Here is a 16,771-nt window from a genome sequence, read left to right on the forward strand (position 1 = left end):
AGCATCATAATCATTGTTTTCTCTGAGTAGGTAGGTACTGTTTTATGAGCATTTAGAGTTTATTTCAGTGAGAGCTGGTTTGATAAACTCAACTTTTGGTGCATCAAAGTTGGGATAAACAAAAAAAAGTTTTTGTTTTAGATCATAAGTTGAAAAGTTTATAGATTTGTTCTTTATTTTCTCCCAGATCGTCCTGCGATGACTGTGTGTAGAGCCTTTGAAACCACCAAGTTCTTCACGCTTCCGGCTGCTCGCTCCTGCTGTCACTTTTCTATTTTCTGCCCTGTGTTTCTGCAGCTGCTGCTTGTCACTTACTGATGAAGGTTGGTGGGTAAAGCGGCCTGTGCTCCACTCAGCCAGTTGGCCATGGAGCTCCACCGGGTTGCGCTGCTCACGGTCTCCCTGCTCACACTAGTCGCACACGGTGAGTTTATGGGAACATTTTAGGTTTGATCTAAATGAGTTTGACTCCTCTGCTTGACTCTGAATAGTTTTCGGTTTCAAAGTTAGTTATTTCTATTGCTGCTTGGTAATGTCTTTGTTTCCACTTGGAGATGGGGGAAAATATCTTTACATTTCCTTTTAAATATATTCTTGTGTAAGGAAAAAAAAACCTTTAAACTTTACATAATTTAACAACATGCTGCTCTTTGTAGGTCTAACCTTTGTACGACTGATTCATACAATCTCTTTGACTTAAGATTTTATTGTTTTACTTTTATTTCACAGAAAGAAAAAGTGCAATTTAGTATTTCACATAATCCAGAATTAGGCCAAACTAAGATAAGATCCAGTCATTTTGTTTATTGTAAGTTTGTGACCTGAAGATAAAAGGATCTAAACAAGAGATTCTCTGGAGGAACTAAAGCTTTAGGCTGGAAGAAGCCTGTCGGTTCTGTGTGGACAGCTGATCAGGAGCAGGAATCTGATCCACAGAACAGCTGCTGTACAGGAAAGCTGAGCAGCGGCGGCTCATGCAGACACATCCAGCCCCTGTTTGTTTTTCTCCTGTCAGTGTTTGAGAGAACGTTGGTTTACTGTGTTTTTATTGTATTTTTTTATTTAGGAAAACCATTAGTGAGAGGACTGATGTCCAGATCAAATGGACCAGAACCCCCTAGATTCTAGGGGTCAGCAACCCAAACTGTTCAAAGAGCCATATAGGACCAAACAAAAACAATCCGTCTGGAGCTGCAAAAATGTAAAAGTGTATTAGCCCACTGTAAAAAAAAAAAAAAGGGACTGCGTTGGTTTAAATATATAATAAGCATTAATGAATAAATGTTTATCCTGGAACAAATGTCACATAATGTGACTGCTCTGCTGTACGATATTTGGTGCTTTAAGTTTAAATTCCTTTAAAATATAAATGTGTTAGGTTTTGTTGTATTGATGAAATTATAGAAAACAAAGAAATCAGATTTATGGTGTTATTTTATTTTGAGGATTTGGGGGAAAAAATGGAAGAAAGTTCCCATCCCTGCATCAGAGCTCTACCTGTTTGATCTGTGGACGGTTTTCCATGCCTGCCCAAGACTAGCAGCAGTAGTGGAGTCTGGAGATGTAATCCACCTTTTAAATCTATCTTTGATGTGTTTTAATTTATCCAGAAGAAGCCTACCGCAATCACACTTTTTCTCTCACTCCTAACTTAGTGGTTGGCTGCATATTTAGCATGTCTTCCCTGGAAATACCTTTCTAAATGACTCTTTTTATTATTTGAAAACTTCTCCTTACAAAGCATGTTGGTAATAAAAGAAATGGTTCGGTTCATTCTTCTTAGAATCCTCTGTTCTCATTGGCTATCTTCCTTTTTTCCCATAGCCAGAGTCCCACCCAACAGCCACCTGCCTGGCACCTCGCCGCACTGAAACATTTATCGTAGGCTATGGCACAAACCTTTGTTGACATAAATTTTTACATGTATTGTTTAAATTTATTGATTATACAAATTTACACAACAATGGAAAACATAAATGTCCTGTGATGGACTGGCGACCTGTCCAGGGTGTACCCCGCCTCTCGCCTGTACAGCTGGAGTTAGGCGCCAGCACCCCTCGTGACCCCACTTGGGATAAGCATGACGGTAAATGGATGGATTGGAAAACATTATGAATGTTTGTTTGACCTCCTGCACAACATATTTAACATCCAAAAAGAAATCCGTCTTTTTCCATTTTTGAAAAAGCTCCAGGGAGCCGCAAGGGTGGCAATAAAGAATCGCACTCGGCTCTGTAGCTGCAGGTTGCCGACCCCTGTTCTAGACCAAAGGTCCGCTACCTTTTTACTCCAAAGTCCAGCTAAATAAAACCTGCTTAGATCAGCAAATGAACTATTGAAAAAAAAGACCAAACAGGAAATCTGTTTTTGGTTTATAGAAAACCCATTAATTTGTGGGTGTTAAACAATCCATAGAATATTTAACGACCTGGTGAAGGGATTGCACAACTTCCTACTAAACACAATGAATTTCAAAAATGTTTTTCTACATGTGTTTAAAAAAATAGCCTTTTATTGATACACTGCGGGACTAGAGTTAAATTTGGGGGAATAATAATGTTGTGTTTTAGGATTGTTTAGGCATGTCTAAAGGTGCCTCATGTCACACGGCTGCTCTCAGCATAGGCCCCGCCCCCTGCTGGCCAGCAGTATGAAATTAAAGCAAGGTCATGAAACTATCTAGCAACTTATTATCAAAACAGCAGCTAGCAACAACTTAGGCAAATTTAGTTGGAGACCTTGGTGAAAACGCATAGAGCACAGATCGCTCTGAGTTTATGGTCTGCAGTGAATAGAGTTTAATTAAGTGTATTTATATGGTGCCAAGTCACAAAACCTGTCATCGCAAGGCACTTTAATTTTTCAGCTGGTTTTCCATCTAAGGAAAACCAGCTGATTGCATCGACTGGACAGCAATCCCTCATGCCAAGCATGCTTGTAGTGACAATGGAGAGGAAAAAACTCTTTTTAACAGGAACAAACCTCCAGCAGAACCATATGCAGAGGCTGACTGGGGTTCAAGGAGAAAGAAGCAGACATACAGAAGGAACTGCTCAACCAGCTTCACAGGCGGCCCCGTCCAGGAAACACACAGCCAGGCAGACGAGCTCCGAGCCGCCTCCCATGTCAGAGGATGAAAAAAAGCACATACAGTTAGTCATGGTGTTGAAAAACGGATTTTTTTTAAGACTATTTTGAATGGCCTTTATTTTTGAAAGCAGGTATATGGGATATAGTAGTAGAGGGAGGTGGAAGAGACTCGGCATTAGGCCGGGCCTCAAACCCGTGACGGCTTTATGGTCCATAACAGCAGCAATTTTTCACTGTGATGGTGACAAGAAAGTACAAGGTGTTTTGGTTTTATGGTGATACTTCTCTGGATGTAATTCTTTTATAGTTCATATTGAATTAATACTGTTCATTTAAACTGCAGCATTGTAGCATTCTGAGCTGATGCGTGCTCTACATCTGCTCCTGATGGGAATTAACTGATCTGTATTGGTTCTGTGGTGCTAGAATGTGTTCAACACAATGCAGACATGGAAAGGCATCATCAGAGAAATAAAAAGGCTGACCATCGATCTGGAAATGCATACAAGGCCTTATCTAAACAAACTGAAGTCCTTCACTTTACGAAAAAATATTTTTTTTTATATATGATGGACCCTCCATGGATGAAGAGCTGCTTACTTTTATGTTAGAGTCTGACAGCTGGGTCAGAAACAGAGCTTTGATCCAAAACGCAGCAAGGAAAAACTTGTTTAATAACCTAATCAAAGCCCAGGCCTTAGCTGGATTAAAATATTTTCCAAAAAACATCTGAAGCATCAAATATTATGGTCAACAAGAGAGCTGATCCTCTGAAGGCTTTTTTTTTCTTTGTACACACTTCAGTTCAGGCCTTCTCAAAACTGTTGGACGCTCAAGTTAGATTTTAATACATCTGCGACCCGTTAAAGACCAGGTCATGTTTATTATATCCTGATACTAACACCTTATGAAGTGAATGAGGGGAACCTTCTTACAGTGATGATGTAAGCTTCAGCTCCGCCTAGATGTTCTCAGTGTATCAAATTACCATTAAGCTTTGGCCTTAGTGCTCCTCATATAATGACCTTCCAGCTCAGTAAATGACTTAAAGCGAACATCTCGAATCTGACAGCTGGTTCTGTCTGTTTATCAGAGTGTTTGTGCAGGAACGAGGAGGAGCGTCTGATCAACTACCTGTTCAAAGAGAAAAAATACAACAAGGAGTTAAGGCCCGTCCAGAAGCAGCAGGATGTCGTTGACGTTTATCTGGCCCTCACGCTCTCCAACCTCATCTCCCTGGTAAAAAAAAAAACATTTAAAAAAAAAACCCTGCATGTTTATGTGTTTTTTTTATTGTGACTGCCTCAGTGTGGAGGAGAAGGCTTTTTAATAGGATATGTGGAAGAGGCTGTTTAGGCTCCATTCAGTGAGTACCAATGAAGGGACACTTTGTGAACACGATTATTCCTCTTGAAGGAAAAAATCATGCAGGCTTTCCATGGAGTGAGTACCAAATTTGGAACAAAAGGGTACGAGATTATCAGTGATGAAAAAGATTATCAAGCCACAGAAGGAATAATTTGGTCAGAGAAACTGAAAGTGATCCAGCAGGTTGGTCCAGTTTGCTGAAAGGTTATTGAACAACTCAAAGCTCTGTGACACATCTGCTGGTATACATAACTGACATCAGTGCATGCTCCTTATGAGATAGCAGATATTGTCATGATGTAATCCTTAGATCAGAGGTCACAGGTTAGTCGGTCCGGATCCTGCCCCACTTGCTGGCTAATCCGGACCCAGCCTGATTTGAAACATTTATAAATTACTGCAGGTTGTCCGACTTCCGTGTCTAAGTTCACTTGAGCTGCTTCTCCTGTTAATATGGTGAAATGGTGCTCAAAGATGATCCTGCACATTTAGAGGATGTTTGGCTCAACCTGCTGCTGTGAAGCAGGATTCTCCACCATGAACAGAATCAAAAATAAACATGGATGCAGGATCAAAATGAGCTCCTTGATATGTGCTTTAGAATGACTTAGTCTCCATTCAAACCAGGTTTAAAGCCTTCCAGGGCAGCATAAAGCCCACTGCCAACATTAAGACAGAAAAAAAAAACAGTTCAGGTGTTTTATAAAATATGTGAATCAGGAAATTGTCTATAAACCATACTGAACAATTGTTGTTCTCTACTTAAAATGGAAACATTTTCTTTTTTTTTGTGTATTTTTTATTATTTAAAAATTCAATGTATAACATAGATGCATAAACACCTCATTTTGTTTCAGTGTTAAATTCTATTTAAAGTAACAGATTATAATTAAAAATGTCTCCGGACCTTTACTGGTTGATGATTTTCTTTATTCGGACCCCGCTGATTTTTTATTGGTTACCCCTGTTTTAGATAAATGAAAACTAAAAACTAAACTAGATTTCAGTGTAAGAAAATTGGTCTATAATTATTGAACTCTGTAAGATCATCATCTTTAAAAACCATTTAAGTCTTAATTATTGCTCTAAGTTCAGTTGGTACACAGCTTTCAGCCAGAGAGCTGTTACAAATATGTACCATAGGGCCAAAGATTTACAGAAGAATATTTTACTGAGAAACACCAGTTGAGCTCCATGGTGTGGCCAGAGTAGAGTACTGCAGTGCCAACATTTATGAAATCAGGACAGAAGGTCAAAATAGAAGTTGGTTTTACAGGGGATTTAATTAGTAAATTATTAAATCTAATGATTTTAGGATTAGGTTGGTCAATGTTGGGGTTAACTCTCAGTGGAGTAATAAACCGAAAGGATAACATTAGATGTAGGAGTCCACAGGCCAGAGTTTAGGTTTCCTCTAAACTTCCGGTGTAAACTTTGATTTATTTATTTATTGACAAAACTTTATCTGCAGAAGTTTAAATGATGAAGTGAACAAAGAAAAGTGTATAAGCATCTCTACAAAGAGCAGTCGGGTGGCATTTATGTCAAAAAGCTTTGAATTACTGCCTTTATCCTGGAATCTCCTCCTTACTCCTGGGACGGCTGGGAGACGTAGCTGCACAACCTTAGATGCTTAGATTTCTTCCTATTAAACGTCATCCATACACATATCAACTAACAGATTCCTCTATCACTCCTTGAAAAAGAAGCCGTCCCCATAGCATCATGCGTCCACCGCTGTGTTTCACTGTGGGGATGATGTGTGCAGTTTGTCTCGTCTATGTATCACATGAAGCGGTAAAACTAAGCAGTTTATAGTTTTGTCTGTTTCGCATACCTCCTGTAATCTCTATTTCCTTCTCGGCCATCTGTAGAAAGAAGTTGATGAGACGCTGTTGACAAACGTGTGGATCGATCATGTACGTCAAAACAACTTTCTTCCTTTTGTCAGGCATAAAAAGCCTTTATCTGTGTATGTGAACCGTCTCTGTACTGCTGTGACACAGACATGGACCGACTACAGGCTGTCCTGGAACGCCTCGGAGTTCGACGGCATTGAGATGCTTCGCCTGCCGCCCAGCATGGTCTGGCTACCAGAGATCGTTCTGGAAAACAAGTAAAATGATTAATTCATTCAGTTTCATGTTATAGTTTTTTCCTTTTTCCCAAACACAAAACAATAAGGAAAACAGAAAAAAGACCAAAAATATTCCTTCTTTTTATCTCATTTTATGCTTTGTATAAAATATATAATTTTATTGAAATTATTTGCATGGAAAACATCTTTTCTACTCATGTTGCACTAAAACTTATGCAATTACATGCTGGTTTAAAGGTAACAATAGATGTAAGGAAGAAACTCCTTTTTATAGCTTTTTGAAATTATCGTTCAGAAATACTTAAGATTAACTATAAACTACGACCAATGCTGTTTGGTTAATCATCCTGATGTTTATCAGACTGCTGTGTAAAAACATTCTTAAAAGAAGGATTCGCTCAGTCTATCACCTATAAATATTTTCCTTTGATTACTGAAAAAATGGTCATTGTCTGATATTGTTGAGGCCTCAGTTTAAGCTTGGAGACACAGTTTGCAGCAAGATTGATAAAAAAGTGAAGATATGAACTTTGAATATACTTTGTGACGACATTTTGGTTAAAATTTGATATTTTTTTTCATTCCAACTAAGTCACAGGCTTTCTCACGGCCAGACAGCCAGATTGATAAAATATAGCACTCAGGTTGAGGTTCTGCACATAGTTAATCTGGGCCTGCTCTAATCTAATCTGTTCAAACTCCAACACGCAAAGTATAAACATTAACCTGCTAAATGTGAAAATAAGAAAAGTGTTTTTAATTAAAACTGATTCTTCTCTTCCATCATTTTTATCCACTAAGAGACTCCCTAAATATTAAAGCTACAGTGTGTAATAATTACAGGGATATACAGTCAGAAATGTAATATATTATACATAACTATGTTATTTATCATCATCTACGAGCTCAGCCTCTTAACCTTAATATTTGCGTTGCCTTAGAATTCGTTATTTATAATTACATAGGAGCGGGTCTCGCAGCCATGGAGGCAGACATCTTTGCGCTACGGCAGCGCAGAGCCAACAAACTAGCGATTGCGAGATCGCCCATTACGCTCGAAAGTAACTACGGCAAGTTGTTTAAGTCTACATTAAATCTATACCCTGCACAGACTATTGAAATACTTTCTGTAAAATGATCTAAGTAAACAAACCTCATCACTTGAGAAGGTAGGTGATGCGGACGTCGTGGAAGACATTTTGTCCCATAACGCTCGCTGTACAGTTGGGGGGGAGAAGCGGTGGGGGGGAGATGTTCATGTTGCTGCGGTCTGCAGTCTGGACGTTAGATGTCGCTGAAAATTACACACTGTAGCTTTAATCTGACAGGGTGTGAGTGCAGAAGTTGTAAAAAAAAAAAAAGAAGGGGGAATGGTGGAACCTTTGATTTTTTTTAAGCATACATAGCCTTATTTATATAGTCTATTAATCTAAAGCAACATGCATGGTCATTGACCTTGACCAAGGCACCTTTCAGTAGAACTACAGTCAGTCCCTGGACTGGCTTGGCTATCACTGCCTCTACAGAGTTAGCATGGCTATCACTGCCTCTACAGAGTTAGAGACTAATTTCCCACTGGGATCAGCTTCATGGTCATGGTAGGACACTTCTTTGATTTTACTTTGGAAAATCTTTTGGCAAGTAATCTATTAAGATTTGGAACAAAACCTCATAAAACATTCCAAATGAATATCTGAATTCTTTCAAGTCAAGGAATTTTTTTTTATTCAAATTCAATTAATTAAATTGAAACAGTTAAAATAATTTTTAAAATCTGAAAAAAAAATGCTTACAAATTCATATACATTCATATTAGCCTAGAAATGAAATAAGCCTATATAAAATGTATTAAAGTATTTATTTTAGACTGATTATCAGAATATCAGAATTGCTTCTATTGGCTAATTTAATGGAAGCTAGGCTACATGCTGGCAATGAACGAGTTAAATCTATTTAACAGATCCGCCGAACTGAAGCCATTAACCATTGATCGGACGACAGGCATTCTGCAAGTCACATGAGGGACCTTCCAGTCGGACGTCAACATTCAATTCATTTATCACCATTGGCCAGACATTTACATCACATTTGGCAGTTCTTTAAAGATAATAATCTTAGCACGTGTCTTAAATGGCTTAATTAAAATGCATTTTTCAAACCTTCGATTCTGTTCTGCAGGTTTCCTCCACTGCTCTCAGCCACAGCTCCACTTGTCTCTCCAGCATCTTCTAGATTCTGGCTGTCATCCAGCAAAACAGAACTAGTCTACAGATTCATTTTATGTTGAAATCACAACAAAATGCAGATTTTGGATGTTTAGCAATTCCTGTACTCTCCAGACTAATTCTCGTGTGTCATGACAACTTTAAAGACAGAAAAATGTTTGCGCTTCAAACTACTTTACCTAGTCTTGCATGCTATTGCGATGTCCAGAGATTAGGACTTCTACATATTAGGTGACACAATGGTAAGCTTAGAAAAGGTCATGTCTTCTGACTCTTGACTTACCTGACGCGTTAGTTTTTGCCTTCTTATAAATAAAGTCCCTAAAATCACGTTGTCTTTGCTGCTTGGCCGTGATGCTGTTCAGAGCACCGTCAGCTGCTCCGCTGGTTGCACCACTGAGGATGAAAATTAAATTGCATGTGCCCTCTGGGCCACCGTAATTTGGCCAGGTTTCTCGTAAGCACACAACCTGCCAAATGTTGAAAGGGCAATATTATTACTATTACTGCAAATATATAATAGACATTTACACATTCAGTGATAAAATGTCACAGGGAATGGTATGAGGGGGATGCCATCCCCCCTCAACACAAGTACTGAGTGTGTGAATGATATTCCACGGTGACTCACAGAGCATTTTCTAATCCTCTTCTTCTTCAGTAATGATGCCCAGTTCCAGGTGGCCTACTACAGTAACGTCCTGGTGGATTCTTCTGGTCTCTGTTACTGGTTACCTCCTGCCATCTTCCGATCCTCCTGCTCCATCAATGTCAACTACTTCCCCTTCGACTGGCAGAACTGCACGCTCAAATTCACGTAAGAAGCTCCCTATTGCCCTGTGTATCTGAACACAGTAGTTTGATGCAAAACCTAAAGCGCGAGAAATAAAAGCTCAGATCCTGATGAACTGAAACAGATTCTTGTCTTTTAGCTCTCTGACGTACAACGCCAGAGAGATTAAAATGCTGCTGAAACAAGATGGGAATGAAACGCATTCACATACGGTGGAGTGGATCATCATTGACCCTGAGAGTTTTACAGGTAACATCTGTCTTTAAATATCCTGTTTATCCTTTAAACCACAGGTCACGCAATAGCGGACCACGGTCCAGATCCGGATCCACCTGCTGGGTTGCTTCTTGTTTTTTTATATTTTTATTGTTAAGTTCAGTTCTCTTGGTCCATTTATTTCAACACTTCAAGTCAGGCTTTAAGTTAGTTATCCTCTTTGAAGGTTAATGATCGATCCCGAAGTAATGCAAAAACAGATGAATTCAGTCGTTACCTTAAATCTAATTTATTACAGTCAGTAAATTTTAAAAACCTTTAGTTTATCATACAGGATACATTTTTCTGCAACAAAACAAAAGGAATAAATAAAGACCTAATGATCTGAATTTTGCTCTCTGATGTCTGCAGAGAACGGTGAGTGGGAGATCATCCACCGGCCAGCCAAGAAAAACACCTACAAGCACATTCCCATGGAGAGCAACAAGCACCAGGACATCACCTTCTACCTGGTCATTAAACGGAAACCTCTCTTCTACATCGTTAACATCATCATCCCCTGCGTGCTCATCTCCTTTCTGGCCTGCCTGGTCTACTACCTGCCTGCAGACAGTCAGTAACTGCTCACCTCTTCTCTCCTCTAGAGGAACGTTAAATATGAGATGTTTGGAGATTTTGCTGAAGCTGTGTAGGGTCAAAGGGAACCTGTTCCTCTATGATGATTTAGAAAAGTTTCTTATTTACTAAATTCACTATTTTAAGTTATTCAACTTGGACTTTGAGTCCCACTGTCCACCGTTCTGGGAAACAAACTGGATTTTTGTGTTTAGGTGGTGAGAAGATGACACTGTCCATATCAGTTCTCCTGGCTCAGTCTGTCTTCCTGCTTCTGATCTCCCAGAGGTTGCCAGAGACGTCCATGTCTGTCCCTCTGATAGTCAAGTAGGATTTTCCAATATCTACAGACACATACACCTACATCACACTTCCTTAATGTTTTTTGACAGGAGTTCTTTGGATTTCAGTCTACAATCTTATTCATTTAAGCCGGGCTTGCATGCAGCTACAGCTCACACTGTACGACGAAACCACAGAGTTCTGTCGTACAGTGTAAGTTCAGAGCTTACAATGTATGTTCTCACACTATGTGGCCCGACGCTCTGATGCGATCTACCTGCTCACATGGTACGTCTAAAAACCATCTCGGACTCAGCCCTGCGGAGAGATGGAGTTATTCGGACTCGTCTATCCAGAAGCCAAACGAGTAGAAGAGGAAAAATATGGTCATCAAATGGTCACTAATTTCATTAAAGCCATACCAATGAATGTCCTGCAATTTTATTGTAAAGTTTTCCAATCCTAAAGCCTACTTTTTTTTTTGTTTTTTATTTTGTTTTTATGGCGCTACAGCAGTGGCTCGTTTTTCGACAGTAGGCTGACAGGAAAGGGGGTATGAGAGAGAGACATGCGGCAAAGGACCACAGGTCGGATTCGAACCCGGGTCAGCCGCTTCGAGGACTAAGGCCTCCGTACATGGGTCGAGCATGCCATGGGAAGCAGAAGAAGAATCCTTGTTTGCGCACTGTGCGATTTTGTCGACAACGGCCAACTGAAAATCAAACATGATTGATTTTCTCCCGACCTCATGATTCCTGATCAGGAGGTGGTCGTGAGAGGCTGATCGCCCCTCGTTACCCCCTGTACACTACAGGACGCACAGTCAAGCTGATAATTTAATCATTCTCAGGATCAACCCGAAAAGGACAAAAACTCGTACAGAGTATGCCTAACTTTAGAGGACAAATTGTTTTTTTTGTCTTAGCAAACACTGAACTGGATCTTCGTACTATTTCTTTATAGCAACCTGTCAGAGTAAATTCTCTTTTCTTTGGTTGAATCAGTTAAAATACAATAGTATGACCAACAAAGGCTTGGAGATTTTTTCTCTTACACTGATTCCTAAATGAGCGACTGTTGAAATTTTGGCATGCAGTAAATAATTAACTGAAGGTCGATGCATTTCTTGATGTCGGGTCTTTGAAGTTTGACTGTTTCTGGATGTGTTGTTCCATGTAATTTGTTTAAAGGATCAGCATGTAGAAACCAACTGTGTTTCTCCTGTATTTCAGTCTTTATTTCCAGAAATCCATGAGTTTAGTATGTCTTTTCTATTCTTTCCTCAGATATTTGATGTTCATCATGGTGCTTGTTACAATCGTCGTGCTGACTTGTGTTGTCGTGCTCAACCTGCACTTCAGGACCCCCAGTACACATGTTATGTCTGAATGGACCAAGAAGGTAAGGAACACAAAAAAGAAAATAATCTTGATACCTTCAGTACGGAAGCCAAGAGCGGCCGTATCCCTCCAAACTTTTTCACTGTGGTTTTATTAAGAAAAGTAGTTGATTTTCTTATTATCTAAAGATAACGAGAATTACAAGAAGAAATGGCAGCAATACAGCTAAAAGCAGGAAAAACATTGTATCAAATTTTGGAGCAGCGGGCTCATTCTGCATTTTTGATACGAACACCTGAGTTTGAATGCCATGACTTTATTTAACTCTTTGTCCAGTTTTTCCTCGAACGGTTGCCCCGGATCCTCCACATGTCCCATCCTACTGACGACGAACCGGTGTGGGAAGGAGCGTTGCCCCGACGATCTAGCTCGGTGGGATACATCGCTGCGGCAGAGGAATATTACAGCATCAAGTCCCGCAGTGAGCTAATGTTTGAGCGTCAGTCTGAAAGACACGGGCTGTCCAAAAGGCCCACGCACGCCTCAGGTAGGACTGGATCAGATCAGACCCGGTGCACACTTTATTCTGGCTCACTGTAAAAATGGGCATCTGGTGCCTCTGCATGAAGAAAGTAAAGTTTCTAGAACCTGATCTGGTTTTTTTGTTTAGTACTGAAGCCTCAGGAGAGCGACGGTGAGATGGATCAGCTGTGTGGAGAGATCAAGCCGGCTGTGGACGGAGCAAACTACATCGTCAAACACATGCGCGACAAGAACGACTACAACGAGGTGAGAAGTACCCTTATGTCTGAAGTTTTCCTTCAAACCAAAAAGGTCAGAGCAAGTGAGGGGCCAGAATTAGAACATAGAGTTGTGTTGATTGATTGACTTTATTGATCTTACGATAGAGAAATTTACTTGTTACATCAACTCAAATACTCAAAAAGAGAATAAGGTGCCAAAGGAAGAAATGATGTATGGGATATATACAGTGAAGTATATACAGTGTTTCTAAGTATGATAGCTGAAGTCTTTTTTTATATAGCAGGATTATTATACAGGGTTATTGCACAGGGTATTTACATGGATATTTATATGGATTGTGATTATCTCTTGGCCCCTTCGCCTTCTCATACTTTAGCAGTTTGATCAGCGAGTGATTCCTCCTGCTGTCATGTTGGGAGCAAGGTTTCTAACCCACATGCAGAACACACGGACTCAGAGGGAAAAAGTTCAACAGTTTATTGAACACAATGCAAATGAAGAATGTAGAATAACAGGTCCAGGGCTGGTCACGACTGGGTTCTCGGCAGAGAGGGACAGTTCGGTTAGCTGGGATCCAAGTATTGTTGCTAGTTGAATAAATGCAGGTTTGTACCTGTTCGATGATTTGAGCAGAGCGGCAGAGGGGGGAACCAGGAGGGTCCAGAGGCAGAAGGCAGGCAGAGGGCTTAGCAGAGGCAGGGCTTGACTTCAGACCTTGCAGTGTTCTGATCTGAGTTACTTTCCAGTTTTCTTCTTGAGAGCGGGCAGGCAGGTTCTGACAGTTAGACTTTCCAGGGTTCTTCTGAGATCAGACATGCTGGTTTCAACTGAGAAACTCTTCCAGAGTTCCAGGGTTCAGTCAGGTTCTTCCTAGGAAACAGAGAGGACAAAACTGGTTAGGTTCTGGTTCAGGTTTTCAGGGGAGTCAGAGAATCAGACAGGTTGGTTGGCTCAGGCTTGCTAACCGTAACTGGCTTAACACTCTGGCACTGGAGTGTTGCTCTGCCTCTGCTTAAATGCTGGTCTCCTGATGATCAAACAAGCCGCAGGTGTGGTAGTCAGCTTCAGCTCCAGGAGGCCTAGGGCGCCCTCTGCTGGAGAAAGGTGGACAGACCTCCAGATCCCAACACCTGCATCTTCTCTAACAGGTAGAGGTTGCTCTTCCAGGGATAGTTTACACTACAGCTTCCTCAGCATTATGTTCACTAAACTTCTTTGACTAGAACATTTTTGTTTTTTTCCACCACACCACATGTTTTCCACAACTCCTCCTGGAGTTGCACTGCGTAAACTGATCTAAAACTAAGAACAAATATAACATAAGACAACCTTAAAATGGAAGGCTTTCCCCTAAATAACTTTAGATATTATGCCATTTTTGCTAAATCATCTTATTTCCACTGGAAAAATATCTTACCTGTTCATATCAATGGAAAATACATATTACTAAACTCCTATCTCGGCACTAGGACCATAGATTTCTACCCTGGTGCTTTGATTTCATTCTGGTTCTTGAAAATGTTCCTGAAATGGAATAAAAACCAAAAAATTACAGCATAAATATTTGCTTTGGTTAATGTCAGAAGCTGTCATATTTGCTAAAAGGCATCTGTGAGGTTTTAGAATATTGGTTTGAAATGTTTTTTGGACACTGAAACAAAGCAGCTTTGAACTGTTTGGTAGAACCGACCCAAAGTAGTTTCAATCAGAGAAGAAACCAGGCTGTTGTCTCTACAGGAGAAGGACAACTGGAGCGGTATCGCTCGTACGGTGGACCGTCTCTGCCTCTTCCTCATCACTTCTGTGATGACCTTTGGCACCATCATCATCTTCCTCATGGGAATCTGTAACCACCCCCCACGCCTGCCCTTCCAAGGAGACCCACATGACTACAGCGAGGACAATCCTCGCCTTCTGTGACAGCGACTCGTTCTGTTTGTTCTGCTCTGTTCTTACAGATTTTATCCACTTTATCAGCTTCTTATTTTACTCATCTGTGTTTTCAGTGGTTGAAGTGATTATTTCATGTTTGGTTTAATTAAACAATCTGTTTTCTTTACTCTGTCTCGTTGATACAAAACTTATGCGAAAAGTATTTTCTAATGATTACAGTAGATATAGGGCTGCATTTAACAATTGTTTTGCTAATTGATAATCTTTGGATAATGGATTAATAATCATATAGTACAAGATTCCTTTCTAGAGAATTTAAACCAGGGGAAGCTAAAACTGCCCCATCAGGGTTTGTAGACAGAGATTATTCAGGAACAAAAAGGTTTAAATGAAATAATCTTTTTTTTACAATGTTGGTACTCCTCTCTGTGTTGCTCTTTAAGCTAATGGCATGTGTTGGGAGTCAAATTGTAATTGGAAATTGACTAATTAGTTCATTTTTTAAAATAATGATCTATTTACAATAAGTCAAATTAATTGTTTAAGCCCATATGCAAACATATTACTGTCAGAAGCTCAGAAGGTAGGACCCACAATTCAGGCAAGATCGACAGTGGATTACTTTAAAAAACATTACTTTAAAAGCATTTATTCAAACAATAACAGAGATGCTGCAGTGGCAGCGGCTGCAGTGGCTATGGTGTCAGAAGCAGGAACGTCTATTGGAGAGAAACACCAGTTAGCGTCTGTGATAATCTGACAGAGGATGACTATGAAAGCACGAGTCACTAACCTGGTTTGACAGTTCAGTCCTTACCCAGAACGCAAGGATGAATCTAGTAGGTCAACTGAACAGCCGCAGCAGAGCTGCAAGCCCAGAGCTGTGAGGAGATCCGATCTGAGCTGATGAAGGAAGACAGGATAATCCACAGGGCGAAGTCAAAAGGCAGATCTAGGTTCAGTTTACAGAAGAATTCGATAGGCTGCCAAAAACAGGCAGACAAACTAATCAGACAGGGGCAGGCAAGTTCAAAGATCCAAATAAAGACACAGATCAGGCAAAAAGAACAAAATACTAAAGCTAGAGAACTCTCAACACCAAGGGCTCAACAATAGTCTGGCACCAATGGCTGGGAATCAGGCAGCTTAAATAGGAAACTGGGACAGGTGGATCTGATGAGTGATGAGGAACAGGGCAGAGCTAGACAGGTGAATGAAATGAGTAATCAAGCCAGCCATTAGCGCCAAAATAATGACAAGTACAGGAAAATATTTTACATTTTATTTTAGATTAATGTGGTTATTTACTGTCCAAATCAAACATTAAATAGTTATCAGAATGTTTAAACCTCTTAATGCGATATTTATTGGTTTATGTTACCGTTTCATGGAACTTAGATTTCTTCAGTGCATTTAACATGATTCAGCCTTACTGACAGACTGACTCAGAAAACCCCTGATGGAGGCATCAAGAATTGCCTGGATCAAAGACCTGACAAACAGACCACAGTTTGTTACACTAAAGGGTCAGCTGTCTAATCAAATAATTAACAGCACAGGAGCACCACAGAGGACGCTACTCTCACCATTGCTTCTCTGTACACATCTGACTTCCAGTACCAGACAGAGACCTGTCACCTGCAGAAATACTGGGATGACTCTGAAGTCATTGGGTGCATCAAAGAGGGAGAAGAAGGTGAACTGCTTTGTGGCAGATTTAATTGTGCAGCTCTGATCGTCTGTTTTCAATGTTCTGCTCCTCTTCCTGTGCTCAGTTCACCAAGCAGCTTCAGTGTTCAGTTAGGCTACGTTCACACCTCAGCCTGAAGTGACCCAAATCCAATTTTTTTCCATATGCAACCTGAATCTGATATTTTCATGACAATTTAAACATCACAGATCTGATTTTTTCCAATGCGACTCAGGCCACGTGGCTATGTGGTGATATGTATGTATCACACAGGTGATCACATAAATTGGGATATGTGAACAGCAACGCAAAAAATTAATTACTTAGTTACTTCTTAGAGCTGGAAATGCATCATTAGATTTACTGAAAAAGCAACCTTTTCAATCATGCACAGAA

At 40.2% G+C, this 16,771-nt stretch overlaps 1 protein-coding gene across 1 annotated transcript; it reads left to right on the forward strand.

The window, feature by feature from the left end:
- Window positions 1-366: 366 nt before the first annotated feature.
- chrnd (cholinergic receptor, nicotinic, delta (muscle)) lies at window positions 367-14,851 on the forward strand. Its single transcript, XM_038275934.1, has 12 exons — window positions 367-424; window positions 4,184-4,329; window positions 6,333-6,377; window positions 6,465-6,574; window positions 9,443-9,598; window positions 9,714-9,823; window positions 10,202-10,402; window positions 10,621-10,732; window positions 11,974-12,088; window positions 12,364-12,574; window positions 12,698-12,816; window positions 14,530-14,851. Exons 1-12 carry the CDS (start codon window positions 367-369, stop codon window positions 14,710-14,712), a joined length of 1,566 nt encoding a protein of 521 aa, XP_038131862.1. The 3' UTR covers window positions 14,713-14,851.
- The last annotated feature ends 1,920 nt before the right edge of the window (window positions 14,852-16,771 follow it).

The sequence above is a fragment of the Cyprinodon tularosa genome, unplaced genomic scaffold (genome assembly GCF_016077235.1).
Source record: "Cyprinodon tularosa strain WSP-4 unplaced genomic scaffold, ASM1607723v1 ctg980, whole genome shotgun sequence".
NCBI lineage: Eukaryota > Metazoa > Chordata > Actinopteri > Cyprinodontiformes > Cyprinodontidae > Cyprinodon > Cyprinodon tularosa.